The sequence below is a fragment of the Mustela nivalis genome (assembly GCF_964662115.1).
Source record: "Mustela nivalis genome assembly, chromosome: 5".
In the NCBI taxonomy this organism is placed as follows: Eukaryota; Metazoa; Chordata; class Mammalia; order Carnivora; family Mustelidae; genus Mustela; species Mustela nivalis.
Genome location: NC_139024.1, coordinates 22,640,447 through 22,663,266, shown reverse-complemented (window position 1 = coordinate 22,663,266; position 22,820 = coordinate 22,640,447). Strand labels below are relative to the sequence as shown.

Genomic DNA, 22,820 nt, shown 5'->3' with positions numbered 1-22,820 from the left:
TCTGTTCCAAAGGAAACACTAAAGGACATTATTCAGACAAAAGGAAAAGTATCTTAGATGGAAGGTCAGAGATGCAGGAAAGAAATACGGGCAGCACAAATGGGGTGTTCGTGTATGTAGGTGTATGTAAATCTAAGTGAATATTGTATAAAACAATAATGTTTTATGTGGCTTAAAGATATATAAAGGATTAAAATTAATGAGGACAGCAGCTTATAAATTAGGAAGGGGTAAATGTAGTTTAAAGTGTTGTAAGGTTTGGGGGCACCTGGCTGGTGCAGTTAGAAGAACACACAACTCTTGGTTCTGAGTTCAAGCCATATGTTGGGTTTTGAGATCACTTAAAAATAAATTAAAAAATGAAAAAAATACTAAGTATTGTAAGGTTTTTTCATTGTTTTGGAAATGGGTAACAGTACCAATCAGTACTGGATTTTAATGGGTCAAGTATTTGATAGGTTTTTTTTCCAGGAACTGTAGAAGTTGACTCTAAGATTTATAGGGAAAAGCAAAGGTCCAAGAATAGCAAAACTATTCTGAAGAATAAGGTCCTGCTCTACTACAGATTGAAACAAATTGTAACTCTAACAAAATTAATATATTTGTATGGATAGACAAAGAAGAATAAACAAACAGAATATACTCAGAAACAAACTCACATGGAAAAAATACAGCAAGAATGCCATTTGCAGGGCGCCTGGGTGGCTCAGTGGGTTAAGCCGCTGCCTTCGGCTCAGGTCATGATCTCAGGGTCCTGGGATCGAGTCCCGCATCGGGCTCTCTGCTCAGCAGGGAGCCTGCTTCCTTCTCTCTCTCTCTGTCTGCCTCTCAGTGTACTTGTGATTTCTCTCTGTCAAATAAATAAATAAAATCTTAAAAAAAAAAAAAGAATGCCATTTGCAGATCGGTGGGGAAAAGATAGACTTCAATAAGTTGTTTTAGGAAACTGGTTAGCTATGTGAGGAAAAAAAAAAATGAAATTGGATCCCAATCTTACATCGTACACAAAACCAATTCTAGGTGGGTTAAAGATTTACACATAAAAGACAAAACTTTGTAATTTTTAAAAAGCAAACACAGAAAAATGTCTTGATGACCTTGGCATGGAAAACAGTTTCTTAACAAGATATAAAAAGTAACAAAACAGTAGGAAAATGGGCCCAGTTATGAAGAGGCATTTTGCAGGAAAAAAGATCTTGCAAATGATCGTATATTAATAGAAGAATTGTCATTCTCATTTAGTAACTAGGAAAATGCAAAATAACAGCACAACAAGGAACTACTTCACATCCAATCCACCAGATTGGAAAAAAAACCTATACACCTGGTAATTCTTAGTTTTATTTATAAATGAGGGTGCAACAAGTAGAAGAGCAACCACTTCATAAATTACAGAAGATAAAACAGAACTTATTATATAATAATAATTATAAAATATGTTATATTTTATTATGAACTAACCTAGAAATTCCTATCTAGCTAAATATTATAGATCAGTGACTTTCAACTGTTCTTTAAATGTTTTTTTATTGAGGTATAATATTTTTTAAGTTATAATTTTTATATGGTGAAATGCAAAGATCGTAAGTGGAACGTTCAGTGATTATTGATAAATAAATGTACTCATACAATCCATAGCCATACCAAATAACAGAAATTTTCTGATAAATCTCTGTCAAGATACTTGCTACTCTACTTCCCAATAAGGCAACTACTATTCTGCCTTATTTTTTTTACCTTAGAGTTTTTGCCTGTCCTAGAATTTTATATAATTGGATCATAGAAAATGTACTCTCTTGTTTAGCATAAAGTTTTTTAGATTAAGCCATGTTGTTGTATATATAAATAGTTTTTTCTTTTTATTGCTGTCTAGATTTTGTTATACAGATATGCCATGATTTGTTTATTCGTTTTTCATAAAATTAATTGGGAAGATTCTTTCTCCTGTTTTCTGAAAGATCTTGTGTAAGATTAGCATTATTTCTTCCATAAGTGTGTGATAGAATTCAAATTTGATAGAAGCTATCTGGGACTGCCATTTACTTTGTGGACCGTTTTTAGATTATGAGCTCAGGTTTTTTTTGTTTGTTTTTTTTAACAGGTATAGGCTACTTGGATTTTTAGTTTTCTTTTTGTGTCTTTAGAGATGTACCCTCTTTCGTTTCTGATACTGCTAATTTATAATTTTCCTTTTTAAAATTATCTACTCTCAGTTTGTTTTTTTTAAAAAGCAACCTTTTTATTTTTAACTTTTTATTTCCTACTTAGTTGATTTCTACTTTATTATTTCTTTCCTTCTACTTATATAGGGTTTAATTTGCTTTTCAACCCCTACCTTTGTATGTTGGAAGTTTAGTTGATTGATTTTAATACTTTTATTCTTTCATCATAAAATGTTACATTTTATGATGAAAGTTATCGAGGTCTCCCTAAATTGTTTTACCTGCATCCCACAGATTTTTATATTTTGTATTTTCATTATCATTCAGCTAAAAATATTTTCTAACTTCTCTAGTAATTTCTTTTTAAATTTTATTGACTTCTTCTGTCCTCTGGTAAGCAGTAGCTGCTGTACAGGTTAAAATATGTATTCTTAACTTACCACACTCTGCCATGAATTAGTATTAAAACATCTCAATATAACGTACCATCCTTACTAAAGTATGCTCTACTTGTCCCCCTTTGATCTACAGCTTCCATACATTTAATTCTGCTTTTTTGTAAAACCCACAAGACATCATAATTATTTCTGCTTTAAAGGTTAATTATCCTTTAAAGAAAAGCTAAATAAGTTGAAATACGTATCTTTTCACAATTTCCAGTGTTTTTTATTTCTTTGTGTAGATTTGATTTTATGTCTGGTGTCATTTCCTTAAGGCTGGGAATTCTCTTAGCATATATTTTTCTGGAAAAGTCTTTATTTCACCATTATTGGATAAGGATATTTTCACTGCATATAAAATTCTAGTTGACAGCTTTTTTCTCTCAGCATATTAAAGGTGTGGTCAAAGTTGTCTTCTGGATTTCATAGTTTCTTTTTTTTTTTTTTTTTTTTTTTTTTTTAGTTTTTATTTATTTATTTGACAGAGAGATCACAAGCAGGTGGGGGGTGGGGAGAAGCAGGCTCCCCACTGAGCAGAGAGCCCAATATGGGGCTAAATCCCAGGACCCTGAGGTCATGACCCAAGCTGAAGACAGAGGCTTAACCCACTGAGCCACCCAGGTACCCCTGGATTTCGTAGTTTCTAATGAGAATTCTTACCTTCATTCTTCTGTGCATAAGGTGCCATCATTTTTCAAGCTGCTTTTAAGGTTTTTCCTTTATCACTGGTTTTCAACAATTTGATAACAATGTGTCCAAATGCGGGTGTTTTTGCATTTGTTCTGCATGGATTTTTAAATTTATTATTATTATTGAATCTGTCAATTAATATTTTTCATCAAATTTGGAACATTTTTAGCTGTTATCCTTCAAATAATTATTCTTGTCTGACTTCGCTCTTCTCTCATTCTGTAACACCATTTGAATGTTAGATCACAGGTCACCAAGACTGTTTGATTGTTTCAGTTTGTTTTTTTTTTTAAGAGACTTTATTCTTTAGGACAGTATTAAGTTTATAAAAAATTGAGCAGATAGTCCAGAGAGTTTTCATATACCTGCTGCCCTCTCACAGTTGTCCCTATTATTAACACATTGCATTAATATGGTAATAAATACCATTAGAAAACTGTGTATAGGTGTGAAAATGTATGTATAACTTTCCTTCTCTCCAGTTTCTCTATATGCTCTATTCCTCTGATAGCTGCTTTTCTGTGCTATAATTAGAGGATAAGATAATGTATAGGTTTGATCACCTTACAAATTTAATATAGATTTCACTGTTGATGTTTTCCGTAGTAGAAATGTTACTTAAACATACAGAGAAGAGTATGTTCCATTAATGCTAATGTAGCTTATCTTTTTTTATATGTTTGTTCTTTAAAAGTATTTGATTTTCTTTTTTACTCATAATTACCTAAAATATGTACATGTACATACGTGCTTCTTATGACAGATTTATCGGGCTTTAACTCAGAAATTGTATTATTTTTGAGCCATTGGCATCACTTGCCAAATTCAGGTTTTTTTTTTATCCTTTCCAGGCCCAGCTTCAAAGGGAAAAAGAACAAGATCATAGGAAGCTGCAAGCAAAACTTGAAAAGCTTGATGTCTTAGAAAAAGAATGTTTTAAACTTACAACCACTCAGAAAACTGCTGAGGTAAGCTTCCACTTATTACTTTGAAGTGATGATGCCAGGAATAAATCTTTAGTGTTAAATAAGTGTTAAGCCCTATATGTGAATATACAGTAAATCTGATTTATAAAACTTCTTTAACAGCTCTTAGTAATCCACATATGAATTTCTGCCTGTGGAGATAAAAATTTAATCTATTCTGTCATGGCATGAATGAGCTTGCCTTTTGATGTAAAATTGTAATTTTGGCTTCTTTTGAAATGGCAGAACATTTTCATTTGTCAGATAATTTGCCTAAAGGGTATTGAAAAGATCGTTTTCACTGCTTGCAGTTAAATCTATCCTCGATCCCCCCTGAAATGCCCTCTCCTATTTTAACCTACATTTTATACATATCATAGAACTTTCTCCAGGTCCTGCTTCTGCTATGAAGCCTTCCTTGAAATCTCCAACAAAAAGGGAGCTCTCCCTTTGAAATGTAACTGTCCTCAAATTCTGAACCATACAATGGGTATAAGATGAAGTACTTATGTGTAAGTGTATACATGGTCTGAGTTAAATTATACTCATTGTTTTGTTGTTTATTTCAGGTATGCTACTATTGTTTCCTTAAGTACAGTATAAGCTCTCAAGCAACAAGGAACATATCTTACGTTTCGTTTTTTTTTTTTTTTTATCTTTTTTAATTGAGGTAAAATTGACATAGAGCATTATATTAGTTTCAGATGTACAACATAATGATTTGGTATTTATATTTTTTTATATTTGTATATTTTACAAAATGATCATCCCAGTAAGTCTAGTTAATATCCATCACCATATGTTGTTACACAATTTTTTTAAAGTTTTTATTTAAATTCCAATTAGAGGGGGCACCTGGGTGGCTCAGTTGATTGAGTGTCCAACTCTTGGTTTCAGCTCAGATCATGACCTCAGGGTCATGTGATCGAGTCCCATATTGGGCTCTGGCATTCAGTAGGGAGTCAGCTTGGAATTCTCTGTCTCTTTCTCCACCTCTCTCCCTGATCGCACACTCTCTCTCTTTCTCTTTCAAGTACATAAATAAATCTTTGAAAAAAATTCCAGTTAACATACAGTGTAACATTAGTTTCAGGTGTATAATAGAGTGAATCAGCAGTTCTGTGCATCACCTGGTGCTCATCACAACCAATGTAGTCCTTAATCCCCATCATCTATTTAACTCATCCCCTCACCCACCGCCCTTATGGTAACCATCAGTTTGTTCTCTATAGTTAAGAATCCATTTCTTTTTTTTTTTCCTTTATTAAAGATTTTTATTTACTTATTTGACACAGAGAGAGAGAGATCAAAAGTAGGCAGAGAGACAGGCAGAGAGAGAGGCAGAGAGAGAGGGGAGGCAGGCTTCCTGCCAAGCAGAGAGCCCGATGTGGGACTCGATCCCAGGACCTTTAGATCATGACCTGAGCTGAAGGCAGAGGCTTAACCCACTGAGCCACCCAGGCACCCGTTAAGGGTCTGCTTCTTGATACGTCTCTCTTTGTCCCTTTTTTCCCCTTTGCTCATTTGTCTCTTAAATTCCAAATGTGAGTGAGATCTTGTGGTATTTGTGTTGCTCTGACTTATTTATTTTGCTTAGCATTATACTCTCTAGTGAAATTTCAGCTCTTTCTGCCTTCAAAGTAAGGTTGGAGGTCACCTATCTACTTTTCTGTCTTGCAAAAATCATTGCCAACTTTTCTCACGTTACCTTGTGGTGTATTTTTCCTTTGGTATTTATTTATTTATTTATTTACTTAAAGATTTTATTTATTTATTTATTTGACAGAGAGAAATCACAAGTAGATGGAGAGGCAGGCAGAGAGAGAGAGAGGGAATCGGGCTCTCTGCTGAGCAGAGAGCCCGATGCGGGACTCAATTCCAGGACCCTGAGATCATGACCTGAGCCGAAGGCAGCGGCCTAACCCACTGAGCCACCCAGGCACCCTTCCTTTGGTATTTAAAACTTTCTTATTCCATTCATGTCATTGTAAATGGCAAGATTTCATTCCTTTTTTTGGCTGAGTTATGGTTCATTAAATAAATATATATTTAATTATGGCAATATATACACACATCCTTTTTTTTTTTTTTTAAGATTTTACGTATTTATTTGGCAGAGATCACAAGTAGGCAGAGAGGCAGGCAGAGAGAGAGGAGGAAGCTTTCAAGACAAAGCATCTGAAGTAAATAGAGCTCCCTGCTGAGCAGAGAGCCCGATGTGGGGCTCGATCCCAGGACCCTGGGATCATGACCCGAGCCGAAGACAGAGGCTTTAACCCACTGAGCCACCCAGGCGCCCTTATACACACATCTTCTTTATCCCTTCATCAGTTGGTGGACACTTGAGCTACTTCCATAGTTTGGCTATTGTAGATAATGCTGCTATCAACATCAGGATGCATGTATCCCTTTGAATTAGTATTTTTGTATCCTTTGGGTAAATACCTAGTAGTGTGATTGCTGGATCGTAGGGTACCTCTATTTTTTACTTTGAAGAACTTCTATACTGATTTCCACAGTGATTGCACCAGTTTGCATTCCCACTAACAGTGCACAGGGGGTCCCCTTTCTCACCATCCCATCCTTGCCTATACCTGTTGTTTCTTATGTTGTTGATCTTAGCCATTTTGACAGGTGTGAGGTAATGGCTCATTGTAGTTTTGATTTCTATATCCCTGATCAGTGATGTTGAAGTATCTTTTCATGTGTCTGTTGGCCATCAGAATGTCTTCTTCAGAAAGATGTCTATGTCTTCTATCCATGTCTTGGGGGTGTTGAGCTTTGTAAGTTCTTTATATTATTTTGGTTACTAACCCTCTATCAGATACATCATTTGGAAATATCTTCTCCTATTTAGTTTTATTGATTGTTTTCTTCACTGTGCAGAAACTTTTTAGTTTGATGTAGTCTGTATCTTCTAGCTGCACCCTTAATAATATGCACACAGTAGACATTTCTCGTGATTTGTCTATGTTTTGAATGAAATATTGAGACCCAAGACTATGATCATTTGAACTTTAAGACATTTAATACCCCCAAAACTTCATTATAGTTTTGTTGCTAGAAATTAATAATGTCTTTGCATGTACATTCTTTGTTTTTCCTTTATTCTTCTTATATGTAATAGCAGGTAAAGAAGCATAGGAAGAAAGCCAAGAAAAATCATAGTATCTTTTGACATTTCTTTTTCTGACTTTCTGCTTTAATTTGCTCAACTACTAAGAATCAAGACTTGAAGACTCTATGTGGGAAAAGAATAAAGGCTATTTGGCTCTAGTTTTTATATGAGAATCTAATTTTTTGTTCTTTTGCAGGACAAGATTAAACATTTAGAGGAAAAACTTAAGGAAGAAGAACATCAGCGTAAGCTGTTTCAAGACAAAGCATCTGAAGTAAATAGAGCATTATATCATTTATCACAATAAACCACATATGTTTCATTATACTTTGTTTTTATTATCTGTAGACTATATTTTAGATTATAATTTTGCTTCCTAGCTTGTTAGTTTTGTCTTTTTGCTATAATAATGAGATTATCAGTAACTCAACCATACTTGGATGCACTGCCAAAAGAAGTCTTGTAGTCTTTTGAAATTCTGACACATACACACACAGATATGAATGTAGATATACATAAATATATATATGATAATACCTGATATAGATTGTTTTCAATTTGATTGATATATATGTGTTAATGCATTATTTTATAAGCAGAAAATGATTACAGTTACCAATAGACTTAGTAGCTTTCACATACAAAAAATAGTATTTGGGTTTTTCTTTTTTCTTTCCTTTACTTTCCTTTCTTTTCTTTTTAAGATTTTATTTATTTGTTTCAGAGAGAGAGAGTGACCATGAGAGGGAGGAGGGTCAGAAGGAGAAGCAGACTCCCTGCTGAGCAGGGAGCCTGATGTGGGACTGGATCCCATGAATCTGGGATCATGACCTGAGCCGAAGGTAGATGCTTAATCAACCTAGCCACCGAGGCACCCTGGGGTTTTCTTTTTTCCTCAAAAAGCACTTAAAAAAAAAAGATATTGTTTACTTATTTTAGAGTGAGAGCACATGAGTTGCAAAAGGGGACAGAGACAGAGTCTTAAGCAGGCTCAGTGCTGAGCACAGAGCCTACATGGTGCTTGATTTCATGACCTAAGCCAGGTGCTCAACCAGCTGAGCCACCCAGGCACCCCAAGCATTTTGTCTTCATAAACTGAGACTTGATTTCTTATTATAATGTTTTTGAAGAAGTTTGTTAAAAATCAGTCATATAAAGCTTTTTCTTTAATATTGTAGCTCCAAACTGGACTTGAAATCAACAGAATTTTAATGTCTTCAGTATCAAATCCAAAACACTCTAAGGAAAAGAAGAAGTCTTTGAAGGTATGCAGATACTTCATTCTTATTTGCTAATGCTTATTTACTTTTTAAACATTTATACCTATCCATTTCCAAAAAGAATTTGAAGAGATTTATAATAAAACACATGGAATAGTGCTTTGAAATGTGAATAAAAATTAATTGAGTGGTTTTAGGTTTGAGGATAGAAAATTCCATAAAATATAGTTAAAGAAAGTGTCAGCAGTTGAGCACAAAACCTAGGTTGGTTGGTTGGTTGTTTTTTAAGATTGTATTTGTTTATTTGTCAGAGAGAGAGAGCATAAGCATGGGAAGTAGCAGACAGAGCAGGCAGAGGGAGAAGCAGGCTCCTGCTGAGCAAGGAGTCCAAAGTGGGACTTGATCCCAGGACTGTGGGATCATGACCTAAGCCGAAGGAAGAAGCTTAATTAACGAAACCACGCAGGTGCCCCAGGCAAAACCTAGTTTTGAGTTTACTTGACAACCAAAGCAAAAAAGACCATGTGACAGTAGGTATATTTGTGAAACAACAGTAAGCATTCCAATTTTTCTAGAAAGATAGACGTTTTCCTAGTACTAAACTATTTTTTTCAATTTGTGCAACTTTATTGATAGAAAAATAAATTTAAGTTACTAGCAGAGCTATTAGTTGATCACTGATCCATTGACAACTTTCATCATTTGCTCAGAGCAATATTAAACAGTGTATTAGAAGGTAGATTAACTATGAGCTCCAGGCCTCCTAATAATTTAAATTAAATGAAAATTTAAAAAAATATTTGAGATTCTGTTTTGGAATGCAAAGAGTATTTGACTTCAAATTTCCATTCTCTGTAGAACAAGAACATATCATTTCATTATTAACCTGCATAAAATACATCATAGTTTCTGTTCTGCTGATGCTATAAATTAATACCAATTCTCCAGTCATAGCAGTTATGAGCATAAAGTATATCATGTAACCCAAATCTCTCTTGGTGGAAGGCTAAAGAATGGATGCTTAAATTATGTTGCTTGCTCTCCTGTGACAACTGAGCATCCATCTCCACCCCACCCCCCATGATTTCTTCAGCATGTTAGAGCAGGGAGGAATGGTTTTCATCTCATAACCAAGTTAGAGTGAAGACACTGGCCAAATAATACACATGTTCCATTTTTTAAAAAATTCTGAATCTTGGGGGTAGCAGGTGTCTCAGTCAGTTGAGTGTCACCTGATTTCATCTCAGATCATGATCTCAGGGTGGTGGAATGGAGTCACGTGTCAGGTTCAGTGCTTGGTGCAATCTGCTTGAGATTCTCTCCCTCTCCCTCTGCACAACTCCCCCCCTCCCACCCACCCCCAATAAATAAATAAATAATCTTTTTTTTTTTTTAAATTCTGAATCTTGGGCAACTCTTCTTTTTATAAATACCTTGTAGTTTTTAAAAGCAGTTAATGTCTAAAGCTGGAAGAACTCAAGTCTGTCAGATGAGCGTGTGAATGAATGGAGGGAAATAAACAAAAAATAAGTCTGACAAGGATAAACTGGATAAGAAAATCAAAAAAAGGAACAGTAGTTTAAATTTTATTCCAGCTATAATGCAGGTTATTCTGACCTTATGGTAGCATCACATGACCTACTTCGGAGTCCATTTCCAAGATACTCTGTTGTACTTATCTCTGTTTTATAGAACCAAGCAATCTCTGGGACTAGAGGGTCATGTAACAGTGAACAAAGAGATGAAAGAATTTTAGAAATAGTTAAAGCAGCACATCACTGTGATCTTAGAACATTGAGACCAATAGCTACCATTACTGTTAATATCAGGTTGATAAATTCTTGTTGCAAATGCAAACTTAGGTGGTTTGAAGGAGTAGACTATAGGAAAACGAACTGTCAAAAAGAATAAACCAGCTTGATAAGGGCTGTCATTAAGTTCCATGATTGTGGTTTGCTAATGAAAGGTATCATCCCCAGCAGACGTGCAGAATATTATGCTAGAGGGTTATGGACCGAATCACGAAGTTCCGTATTAATCCGCTTCAGTGTCATAACCAGCGCCTTTCATCTGGCTCCTCACTGTCTCAGTGTGTGCTCAAAGGCTGCACGGGGAAGGATCGTCTCTTCATCTCACACCAACTCTGCCAGACACAGGCACAGAGGGACCAAGGCCTCCCTCAAGCTGCCCCTAGTACTAAACTCTTATAGAAATGTATTCTGCACCAAACGGCACAAAAGATGATAACAACACAATAGATCCTAGAAGCAGCTTTTTATAACTTAAGGTCCCCAGACCGTATCTGTTAGAATAACAGTAATATTTATCTAACAGGTCAGATCTTGGCAACACAGAAACCCCTTAGATCAGAAAAGTAGTCATTATACACAGGTGGAAACTTAAATACTATCAATAAATACAGTGAAAAATCAGTGACAACTACTCTGCAGATCCAAATAAATCCAAATCTAAGCAAGGTCTTGAAGAATTCATAAGTGACATTGTTCTTAACACTGAGAAGAAAAAAGATACCTATATATCTTGCTACTTCTTCTAATAAAGAATGAAGATACTTATGTACTCATTTGGTCTAGCTCATCCTGCATTGCTGTCAGTGAGTAAGCTGTAGTACATCCACAACACGAAATACTACACTGAAATAAAAGGCATGTGTTGGTATTTGCTGGATCTGGTTGAAGCAGATTTGGATTCATTTCAGTTTTTGACTATCACAAATAAAGCTGCTATGATCATTTGTGTGTAGGTTTTGGTGTGAACATTGATTTTCATTTTCTGGGTTAAATGTCCAAGAGAATAATTGCAGAATCATCATATATACTTACCATATAAGCACACATTTAGTTTTACAAGAAACTGTCAAATTATTTTTGAAAGTTTATATTATTTTGTATTCCAACAAACCATGCGTGAGCGATCTGGCTTCTCCACTTCTTTGCCAGCATTTGGTATTGGCACTGTTCTTTATTTTGGCCATTCTGATAGGTATATAGCCATGTTTCATTGCAACCTGCATTTTCCTAATGGCTAATGATGTCGCAGATCTTTTTGTGTGTTTATTGGCCTCTCTGTGACCTCTTCAGTGAAATGCCTATCCATATTTTTTGCTTATATTCTAATCAGATTGTTTCCTGTTGAACTTTGAGACTTCATTATACCATAAATGTCTTTTAAAACAATTTTTGTTTACTTTTTTGTCAATATTTAGAAAACTAAATGTTTAAAGGGAGGACCACCTCAGCAAACTTACTCAAAGTTTGGATCACTGCCTATTGTGGCTGAGAAGGTGAGAAGGGAAAAATGAAGGTACTTGTTCAGACCCACTCCTGCTTTGTTGTGAGTGCCATTTAAATGCCATGAGTCATTTGAAGCTGTTCTTAGCTATTTCTTTTCCCCTAAAGTCTGCCAGTGCGAGCTGTTCCGTGAATTCAAGTATGCAAAGCCTCCTGCAATTGATGCAACATTATGGGCCACATACCTGTCAGAAACTTCCTGAAGTTACTGAGCCTCCATGTCTCTACAAGCCTCTTAGAACAACTTCCCAGGGTAAAGCTGAACCTTCTGATTCAAAAATTTCCATTTCTATTGGTGACAGTTTGTCTGAACTTTTGATGGCAATGCAGGATGAGCTGGACCAAATGAGTATGTAAGTATTTCTATTCTTTATCAGAACTAGCAAGATATATAGCTATTTTTTTCTTCTCAGTCTTAAGAATAATTCCACTTATGAATTCTTTTTTTTTTTTTTTTTTTTTAAAGATTTTATTTATTTATTTGACAGAGAGAAATCACAAGTAGATGGAGAGGCAGGCAGAGAGAGAGAGAGAAGGAAGCAGGCTCCCTGCTGAGCAGTGAGCCCGATGCGGGACTCGATCCCAGGACCCTGAGATCATGACCTGAGCCGAAGGCAGCGGCTTAACCCACTGAGCCACCCAGGCGCCCCCACTTATGAATTCTTAAAGGCCTTGCTTTAGATTTGGATTTATTTGGATCTGCAGAGTAGTTGTCACTGATTTTTCACAGTATTTACTGATAGTATTTAAGTTTCCACCTGTGTATAATTACGACTTTTCCAATCTAAGGAGTTTCTGTGTTGCCAAGATCTGACCTGTTAGAAAAATACTACTGTCATTCTAACAGATACAGTCTGGTGACCTTCAATTATAACCCACAAGTGCTTTTATAAGAAAGATTCTCCTTTTGTTTTTTATAATCTTTTCAATTAAGTGAGATTTCATTAGACAAGTAGGAAAGCAATTCTTTGTTTTAAACTCTGGCTGGTCTGCATTATAAGTTTTGAAGCATCCATAGTAAATAAGATTCTGAGTGGGATACATATTTTAGGCCCCTACTTTAAATATATATTCAGCAAGAATTCCAGGAAATACGAGATTTGGGTAGCTAACTCGTTGAACTAAGATGTCTGTAGAAGATACAGCTGGTTCTCTTTGACAGCATTCATTTAAGTGGGCTATCACCAAATCTAGAGATTTCTTGGGCAAATATTTTTATAGCTGCAGTTCTTCCCAAACACCCTATATTAAGAATTCCATAGTTGGAACTAAAGAGAGTCCTTTAATGCTTTTGCTAAGGACATCAGAATATTTTATTACATTTAGCTATGAACATCAAGAATTCAGACTTTATTTTAAGGTCCTTTAAGACCCTAAGTCTAAGATATTTCTAAATTTATCTAATCTCAAATCATAAGAGCCTTTTATATTTATCATAGATTATTAGATAACTCTATGTAAAAAGACTGTCTTTGAAAATTAATATTTAATGGACAAAAATTTATGATTGAACAGAATACTGTTTAATTATATCAAAGACATATAGTATAAGTCATAACAGTGCTTGATATTTGCTTTTCTTTCATAGGGAGCATGAAGAACTACTGAATCAAATGAAGGACACTGAAAGTCATTCGGTCTGTGAAGACATTGAATGTGAACTAGAGCATTTAGTCAAGAAAATGGAAATTAAAGAAGAACAGATTTCCAAACTGTTGAAGCATCAAGCCAATGTAAGAGGCTTTAGTAAAAGATTTTAATAAAGAGATACATCATGAAAGACATGGGGAGATGGAGAGGAGAAGGGAGTTGGGGAAAATTAGATGGGGAGAGGAACCATGAGAGACTGTGGACTCTGAAAAACAATCTGAGGGTTTTGAAGGGGCAGGGGGTAGGAAGTTGGGTGAGCCTAGTGCTGGGTATTAAGGAGGGCACATACTGCATGGAGCCCTGGGTGTGGTACATAAACAATGAATTCTGGTACACTGAAAAGAAATTTAAAAAATAAAAAATTATTTAAAAAAAGGATACATCTGGAGTCAGTGTTCTATTTCCGTATGATCCTTCAAATTTAAGGTCTATATGTGTAGCTGAGTAAAAAGATGGCAGGAATCCCAAAGGCCTCTTACAGAGCCATCTATTCCATTGGAATAACATTGCCTCCCACTTAACTCTTCAAGATAATGTAAAGTTAAGAAGAACAAGAAAGTTTAGTTATGTATTCAAAAATGGCCTTGGGAAAATTGTGAGGTAGACTGTTTGCTTTGCAGCCCCCCAGGTTACCCTTTTAACCAGTCTTTCCCTTTATCTCTCCTATCCCTAATGCCTTAATGAAGCCCTTTATGTTGACAGGTCTCTACTTCCGTACCATAGATAAACCTGGCTCCTCAAGCAGTACTCTAATGCTAAAACCACTATTTCTGCTTTCTCCGATCAAATTATGCTGTGTTCCATTCCCTGGGGACCTGTGCTTAGCCAGCTACAGTGTGATGTTAAGGGGTTCTCTCTCCTTGCACGTGAATTCTTAATAACTAAGATATATAACAGTTTTAATATTTTAACAGAAGAATCATGGAATATTGTAATCATAGAATATGGAATATTATAATCATGGAATATTCTATTTTATCCCAAGACAATGATTCCATAGATTGGAATTCTAGCACTGTTAAGCTGTTGGAGCAGAAGGCAGAGGGAGTCTTTCCAGGAACCTTCAAACCACATCATGTAGCTTATCTGCCTATAGAATAATCAACATTCATAGAAGTTGGTGGTATATTAGGCTGACAAGAAAGCCCTCCTCACTTTTATAGAAAAGTAATAAAGGATTCAGAATTTTACTGCCTTTTTTCTCCTATGACCAATAAAGAGAAAAAGAGGAAATGAGACTTTTGAAGCAAATATTTCCACTTTACTGGCTTATAAGGCTCTACTAAAGTAAATTTTTTTGTGTGATTGTGTTAGGGTGAAGATTAACTTAAACACTTTCTTAGAATTGCATAGGAGAAATTTGAAGAGAGTAGAAAAATAGCCATATTTTTAATGCACATCAATTATATTTTGAAAAATATTATTTATGTTCTATTACAGCCGTAGCAGTATAAATTTTCAAGCATTTTATCATGATAAATTTAATCTCTGCAATTAAAATGGCCTTGGGCAAATACCAGGTTCTTAGCCAATGTGTGGATCAGCTCTAGAAAATTAGGCCTATGCATGAGTGAAACAGACTAAGTAATGGACTAGGCTTGGCAGAAATGAGTTTTGGCAAGTTGATAGGTTTTATTTTGTTTAATTCTGTCTACCCAACTGTTACCAAATACTCCTGAATGAAACTTTTTTTTTTTTTTTTTTTTGCACTGGCATTCAGTAGCACTTTAAATTCAGGAATTTATATATAACACATTTGACTCTGTAAATTCAATTCTCATTCCTAGTACCAGATCTTTGCTTTGCTTAATACCACCTGAAAGATCCTTTTTCTCTTGTCTCTATTCTCCAGTTTTTACTCATTTCATATCCCTTACAAATCTTCCTTTCCGCTTTTCTGAGTTCTTGATTTTCTCAGCCCACATTGATCAAATCCTACTTTAGTCTTCTCAAATAAAAACTTTTTGTCCTACTCAGAGTTATCCCAGCCTAAATTATTTTCTAGTTGTTGTGTATATGCTTTTATTTCACTGATAAGAGCAATAAACTTTTTGAGAGCAAAGATTGTTTTATTCATGGTATTTTTACCTAATGAGCCCAGTGTTAGGCATATAACAGGTATTCAATAAATAAAGATCTAATGAAATTTTTAAATTTCATGTAATCTTTATAACATCAATCCACCTATTTTAGGGTATATTTTTAATATCTTTTTTTACTAAAATGTTAGATTTTTTTTTTCTTTCCAGGTCCGTAAACTGCAGCAAAAAGTTCAAAACTCAAAGATGAGTGAAGCTTCAGGGATTCAGCGAGAAGAGAACAACCTTAAAGGATCAAAGCCCATAAAAAACAGTCCCAGAAAATGTTTGCTAACTAACTCTCTTCAGAAGAACAGCAACTTTCATCCAGTACAAGTCCATAATCTTCAAATGCAATTGAGAAGAGATGATATCATGTGGGAACAGTAACACAATAGTAAAACTGTCACCTTAAATGAACTCTGTCAGTGACATCTTGAATTGTCTAGAGTGGTTTTAATTTAATATACCTTTATGAAATTTTGAATTATGTTTCTAGTCCCTATGAAGTGTCAAGTTGTAGTATTTTTTAAATTAATGCCTAATGACCTTCTAAGAGTCACAAATAATAAATGACTGTGCTTTTTTTCTCTTACTGACTGAAATACCTAATCTGTCCATGTTTTAGACACATTGTTCACTTTGCAGATTTCTTAAACTAAGTTGAACAATTTATACTGGATTAGTGATATTTAAAATTGAGTTAAATTTTGAGATACAAGTACCATTCCACTTTTTCATTTAGTAGGCCTGTAACCTTAAGAACCAATGTAAAATGAACACAATAATGAAAGTCTTTTACTTTTCGTGATGCTTCCTCCCTATCTTACTTTAGAGCTGTGAAATACTTTTTTTTTTTGGAAATATAAGAGCTCTGTAAAGAGGCCTTTAGCCCAAGTTTTTAATGTGACAATTACAAATACAAACTCGTGGTTACTTTATTTTTAGATTACAGTAACTCAAGTACAGAAGCCTCTTTCTATAGTTCCTGTTCTCTTTTACAAATCCAGGGCTGCTTTTTAAAACCAGTGACTCACTTTATTCCTTTATATCTAAAACTTTTGATGCATTTTAGTCTTTGCATTATATATAATCATCAGTATAAATTAAGAATATGAATTCCAGTACCCACTTTTATAACAAAGTATAGGAAAAGTAAATTGGACATTTTATTACCTATCCAATAAAAAAAACTCAGAGGAATATGATACATTTTTAAAATATTTTAAAATCAGTGATGTCCTAAGTGATTTCTTTGTATATGAATGCTTTATAATAAATTTACACTTGTTGACCTATCTGTTTAGAAACTTATGGAAACTAGTATGCTCTTTAGAACTTTTTTGGTTTTTCACTGAAATCCTTTGGGGCAACTAGAGAATTGAAGTCCTCAACTGAAGTAGAAATAGAAGACTGACAGAAAAGGCGTAATAGAAGGGAGGAACTCAGAAGCTCGGGTAGCAGTTTAAGAGATGGTGACTCCAAAAGGACAGAGTTGGAGGTACATTTTATCTACAGCTGGGGGAATAATCAAGCTATAGGTATGAAAGAATTTTCAGGACAAGATCTGGAGGAGCTAGGAAAAGTAATTATGTTAAAGATAATCCTCCCAGGAAAATCCCTAACAGAATATAGGAGGAAGGGGGTAATTATGGAATTTCTGGTGAGGGAAGAGGAAAACTCTGATTCATTCTCATTGAGAGAAGAGGTGTTATGTAAGAGGACCTTCCAGACCCGAAGTGGGGAAATAACTGAAAATGGATGAATACGTGGAATTATCCTTGATGAAAGATTCTCTCTGGCTGAAGTATTGCATGTGTCCTTCACCCACTCTTATTCCCTCTCCCTCTACAGCTTCTTCAGCCCCAGAGATGTTGCTTCATCTAAATTCATTTTCATCACTTTATCTACTTTTCATCTTTGCCTTTCCTCCTCAAGAATGTGAGTGCTATCGTTTCAACTTAGCGGAAACCTCACTAGACCATAATGCAGCCCGATACCCTTCTGTGCCTTTGTTCTCTATGCAGTTAGGAAGGTGGTTGGCTCTACTTAGCTTATCAGTAGTGAAGTCATTACTTGCAAAAAATGTATTGCTAAAACAAAAACAAAGTCATTTTAGGAATGCTTGAATATTTCAGTTAAGCACTGAAGAGTTTTCTTGGAAAATCGGTGTTGTGTAGGAGAAAAACCACAAGACTTCAGAATTAGGAGACTCAGGTTCAAATTTTGACTCTAGGCTTTTAATAGCTTGGACAATCAAGTAAATTTGGAGGCTCCATTTCTTATTTGTTAAGTAGGGATTATATTGTTAACCTACCTCACAGGACTGTTGCGAGGAGTAAATGAAATAACACGTCAAAGCCCCCCGCAGAAGGGTTGGTGCTGAGTAAAAATTCAATAAATATTAAATCTGACTGCCCTCCCCGACCAAAAGTGGTCAGAGAACCTGAGTTTGCATGGCTTAAAGCCTGAAAGCAGGAAGCGAAATGTATTCTTCGTAAAAGTGGAAATATTCTAATTACTTGGATTTGGTTTTTTGGATTGTTGTTTCGTTTCTTTTTTTTTGCTTTTTTGGTTTTTTTGCCTGTGTGTCTGGGAGGAAGTTATTTTGGCTTATTCCCTAGCTCAGGTTTCTAGTGAGGTGGAAGAATATGGTCTTACCATGGTGCAGAAGAAATACACAATCCCACACAGCCACTTGGTTTGGAGACTGGGTTGTTGGGTAACAGCTATTATGGAGAGACACTAAAAAATTGTCTCTTGTTGCTCCATCACAGCTACTGAACTAAAAACATGTCCGGCTTGCAGACGGCTGCTTGCCAGAGCCCTTGACTCCTCAGGGGGTGGAGCAAGTGATTTCCTTCCTGGACAGGGGCAATCTGTGGTCAGTGTTCCTGAGTTACTGTAGCAACCCCGCAGCTGTGCTCTGCCTAGCAGAAACTCGGTAGGATATCATTGATTTTGCTCACTTCAGTGAAAAACAGGTTTGTTTGTTTTTTATTTAATCAGAAATGGAAAAAAAAAAATGAAGTTGGAACTTTCTAGGCAGGACCGGTCTCAGATTTGATGAAACTGAAACTAAGAAGTTTGAGTGTTTAACCTCGCAGGTATTGTGAGTACTCTAATCGTAGAAACAGCAGTTGCAATCTTGGATTAACTGTACCTGTGTGGGTCGTTGGTAACCTAGTCCATTTTTATTAGGTTGTGTAGCTGAGCATAGGAGGGTTGGAGGGAAATGTTCGGTTTTCAGCAGAGCAAGATTAAAGGAGATCTTAAAATAGTGAGCTTTAGCAAGTGGTGATAGTGTACTGAAAAGTTTTTGAGCTTTTTAGAGTCATTTTCCTCTAAAACTTCAATTTGAACTCTAAAGGAGTAGTCTTAATCTGTGATAAGACATCAAAAAATTACATTAAAATTTGACTTGCAGTGTGGTGAGACTCAAACTAAGGGGAAAAGTCTGGTTTGTTACGCACAATGAAAGGAGTGCTCACTATGGCCAAAAATGTGCCAGCTGCTATTGTTGGTGTAGAGTAAATAGTGAAACTCCTAATGGGGTTTCCTGGAACTCTATTCAGCTGTAACTAAAGCTGTATGTACTGAGAACATTTAATTGTATGTGAAGTTTAGATAAGTTCAAGCTGACTCCCAGAATGTATAACAAGACAAACCTCTCTATGGAATAATAGCATCTGTGAGGGGAAAACAAAACAAACAAACAAAAAAAAACTCCATATGGGTGCCATGGCACCTTTTGATTAAAATGAAATGAGGATAAATAAAAGTAAAATTGACTGCCATCAATGTAAAACTAGATTTGTTTCTTGGTGATTAAACAGACCTTGCCAAAGCTTCAGCCTTTTTCTTCATAATCTATAAACTTATGTTCATGTAACTTTTCTCCTTTAATTCCTTTTTTATGTTTTGTTAAAGAAGGAGAATTAATCATAGCAAAATTGTAAAGTTTAAAGTTTTATAATATTGTCTAGGGCAGAGTTTGTTTTTATTGTATTTGTGAATTAGTCATTTAAAGAATAAAGTGGATTTTTTGTTTCCCTGGTGGGATTTTTGGGAATGTTCTGCTTGTTCATACAGAGTCACTGAATTCTCATTTGGTACTAGATCCTACTAGGTGCCATAGGCAATTATTAGAATTACAATTAGCACACACACCCCAATTTATTTTTTATTATATACAAATGGTCCAGTGGGTACCTGTGTGCATTAACAATTTCAGCAGAACATAACAGAGAAGCAAATTGATCTCTTGTTACTTTATACTCTGAGGCAGTTCTGTGACAATCCAAGTTCAGCGGTCTACCATATTAATGACCTGTTCAGCGCTCTACAGTGTTAGGAGACTGGACACAGTGTGGTTAGAGAAGGGATGTTAGGAATTAAGAATTATCTGTCAAAAAAAAAAAAAAGATTAAAAGTTCTGATTATCTTTTAAATAAGGGTAAAGTTGTCCTTCTTACTCTCTGCCTAGGTTTCTCCGCTGTAGATACTGCTTATCTATCCTTCCCCCGTTCTCCAGGTCTCAATGCACTGCTTCCTCACGGAAGTCCTCTCTAAGTCTCCCCTTCATACTCCTCTCCCATCTCCCAGATCTGGCTTCACTGGCACTTCTAGGTATTTCTCCTATCTTTGCACCTCGAACACTTTCTTGTTACCACTTGTCTTTCCCATAGACTGAAAGTTCCCTAAAGGCAAGATCCTTTCTTGCTTGTTACTGTAGCCCCGCACCCACATAATACTTGCCTGTAAGTAGTAGCCTTCTCAGTAAATATTTAATAATGACATGTCATGAAATTGTGTTAACCGCCTTTGGTGATCTCATCTGAGTAAGCATATTGGGTCATGTACAGCTGCTTTAGGCACCAGTTCAATTGTGCTACTGTTGGATCTTTCAAGGATATGTGACCAAATTTTACATAATTCCTGGTTAAAATATGCCAGTATTTTGTTGTTTGTTTGTTTGGGGGTAAAGAAAAAAGGCAGTCAGGATGGTGCTTTCTTTGATTTTATGATGCCAAGAGGAAGAGGTTAGAGAGCCAAGGTAGTTCTTTATTTGTATATTGGTATGACAGACTTGTTCAGTCAGCAAGTATTTCCTGATCTCTAATCAAGTCTTTGTTGATCTCCAAGATACTGTGCTAGATGGGAGATTCAAAGCCAAATTATGCATGGATTCTCTCTTCAAGTTGCCCATAGCCTGATAAGAGGAAACAAATATAACAGAAGGAAGAAAACAGTAGGTCACATAGAGGTATAATGACCATTCCAGAGAAGATGCTTAAATATTTGGCTACTAAATTTTTGTTCATCATCTGTTGATAGGTAAAGTTGAACCTAATTGTATTTCTTCATTCTCTTTCTTGATATATATAGCTTTCATTTGCTTTTTCACCTGGTGGCAGTATTGGTCTGGGATTCTTAATTCTTATGGATTCTTAATTCTTATTGATTGACGATACCAGTTCGCTTAGCATGAATTTCAAACAAGTGTTGTCCACATAACCATGTATCAAATTATGAGTAGAAAAAATGGGTATGAAACACCTAAGTAAAATGGGAAGGCAGTAGAGAATGAAGAGGGTAAAAAAAAAAAAGCAATAATGACTTAGACTAAAACAGAAAAATAATATTTTACAGAAAAGTTGTATTCTAGAGACCAATTATTGGCCTGTACAGAATTATGCAAATGATCACCACTCACTTTTCTTATGAACTTAAGCCACTCGATTTCCTTACTCTTCAGCGTCCTCATTGGTTGGACTAAGTCAGTGTTTCTCAAACTGCAGGTCATATCCTATTAATGGATTGTGAAATCCATTTAATGGGTCTCTATCAACAATTTTCAAATATTAGCATAGCACTGAAAATACACAGAGAAGGTAGTCAGTGTTTTTGTGAAACTCTGTGAATACTGGATTATAATTTAAAACGTAGTCCTAAATGTTATTTAAGGAAGAAAAAGTTGGCTCATAATAAATATTCAGACAGAATGAATTTGAAAGACGTGGGGGAAAGAGAGAGAACCAGTTTAAAATAGGAATACTCCTGGGATGCCTTCGACTCAGGTCATGATCCCAGCATCCTTGCTCAGCAGGGAGCCTACTTCTCCCTCTGCCTTCGCCTGCCACTCTGTCTGCCTGTGCTCACTCAATCTGACAAATAAATAAAATCTTAAAAAAAAAAAAAATCAATTCAGTCACCTCTGTAATGTCCCTTTAAAATAAAATAAAATAGGAATACTCCCCAATCCCCTATATGGCTTGTGACAACCCATTGCTTATCCTGGTAATGCTACAAATCTGTTTTATATATTTTACAGATAGAAGTCCCATTTAATACCATTACATTTCCTGGTCTATAGAATACTCTTTTCAAACACTGAGCAGGGGCGCCTGGGTGGCTCAGTGGGTTAAGCCGCTGCCTTCGGCTCAGGTCATGATCTCAGGGTCCTGGGATCGAGTCCCGCATCGGGCTCTCTGCTCAGCGGGGAGCCTGCTTCCCTCTATCTCTCTCTCTGCCTGCCTCTCCGACTACTTGTGATTTCTCTCTGTCAAATAAATAAATAAAATCTTTAAAAAAAAAAAAAAAAAAAACACTGAGCAACCTGTATTAGAGAAATTTCACTTCTCTAATGTGGGCACAAATAAATGTATTCAACATGAATCCCTTAACGAATGACCTCATTATTCCTCATCCATTGTTGCTGTCTAGTCACTGCCTCTGTGTGGAATCTAACCAAGTATGGGTCTATGGTTAGGAAACAAATTTGTTCTGTTTTAAGACAGTTTTAAAATTAATAAAGATAGGAGATTTGTGAGAAAAAGAAACTGTGCATGTCCTGAATCTGAAATGAGCAAAGATTTATCCTTGACAAACCTGAGCATCAACATTCAACACAAAGAAAAAATTAAAAATCTGATATCTTACCAATGTGGCACTTTTTAAAAATCATGTCATTTTACTGAGCATTAGACCTGATAGAATAATTTTACATGAGTGAGCAGATGGAATAGATAATAAATATCTTACCTGAAAAATAGCTTCATTAAATAAAGTACTACTAAGGGGTTACATTTCTGTGACTTTTGATATCCTCAATGTATTTCTTGGCAGCCATATCAGCTCTTAATTATGGTCAGAACAGAGGAAGAAGTGCCGTGGGGAGGGAAAC

At 35.5% G+C, this 22,820-nt stretch overlaps 2 protein-coding genes across 23 annotated transcripts in view; both read left to right on the top strand.

The window, feature by feature from the left end:
* Positions 1–16,932, top strand: part of CEP57L1 (centrosomal protein 57 like 1) — a 73,933-nt gene extending 57,001 nt beyond the window's left edge. For 8 of the 18 annotated variants that reach the window (XM_082732038.1, XM_082732028.1, XM_082732041.1 and 5 more), the window contains 7 exons: positions 4,144–4,260; positions 7,572–7,649; positions 8,554–8,640; positions 11,822–11,899; positions 12,015–12,259; positions 13,495–13,639; positions 15,806–16,932. In XM_082732038.1, the coding sequence (XP_082588164.1) occupies positions 4,144–4,260; positions 7,572–7,649; positions 8,554–8,640; positions 11,822–11,899; positions 12,015–12,259; positions 13,495–13,639; positions 15,806–16,024 (969 nt within the window). In that variant the 3' untranslated portion in view covers positions 16,025–16,932. The remainder of the gene's footprint in view (positions 1–4,143; positions 4,261–7,571; positions 7,650–8,553; positions 8,641–11,821; positions 11,900–12,014; positions 12,260–13,494; positions 13,640–15,805) is intronic. The other 10 variants (XM_082732031.1, XM_082732033.1, XM_082732030.1 and 7 more) reach the window with 3 other exon arrangements.
* Positions 16,933–18,537: 1,605 nt separating this feature from the next.
* Positions 18,538–22,820, top strand: part of LOC309865547 (uncharacterized protein) — a 203,623-nt gene continuing 199,340 nt past the window's right edge. For 4 of the 5 annotated variants that reach the window (XR_014312154.1, XR_014312155.1, XM_082731992.1 and 1 more), the window contains exon 1: positions 18,538–18,618. The gene's annotated coding sequence lies outside the window, so the exon portion shown is untranslated. The remainder of the gene's footprint in view (positions 18,619–22,820) is intronic. The other variant, XM_082731990.1, reaches the window with a different exon arrangement.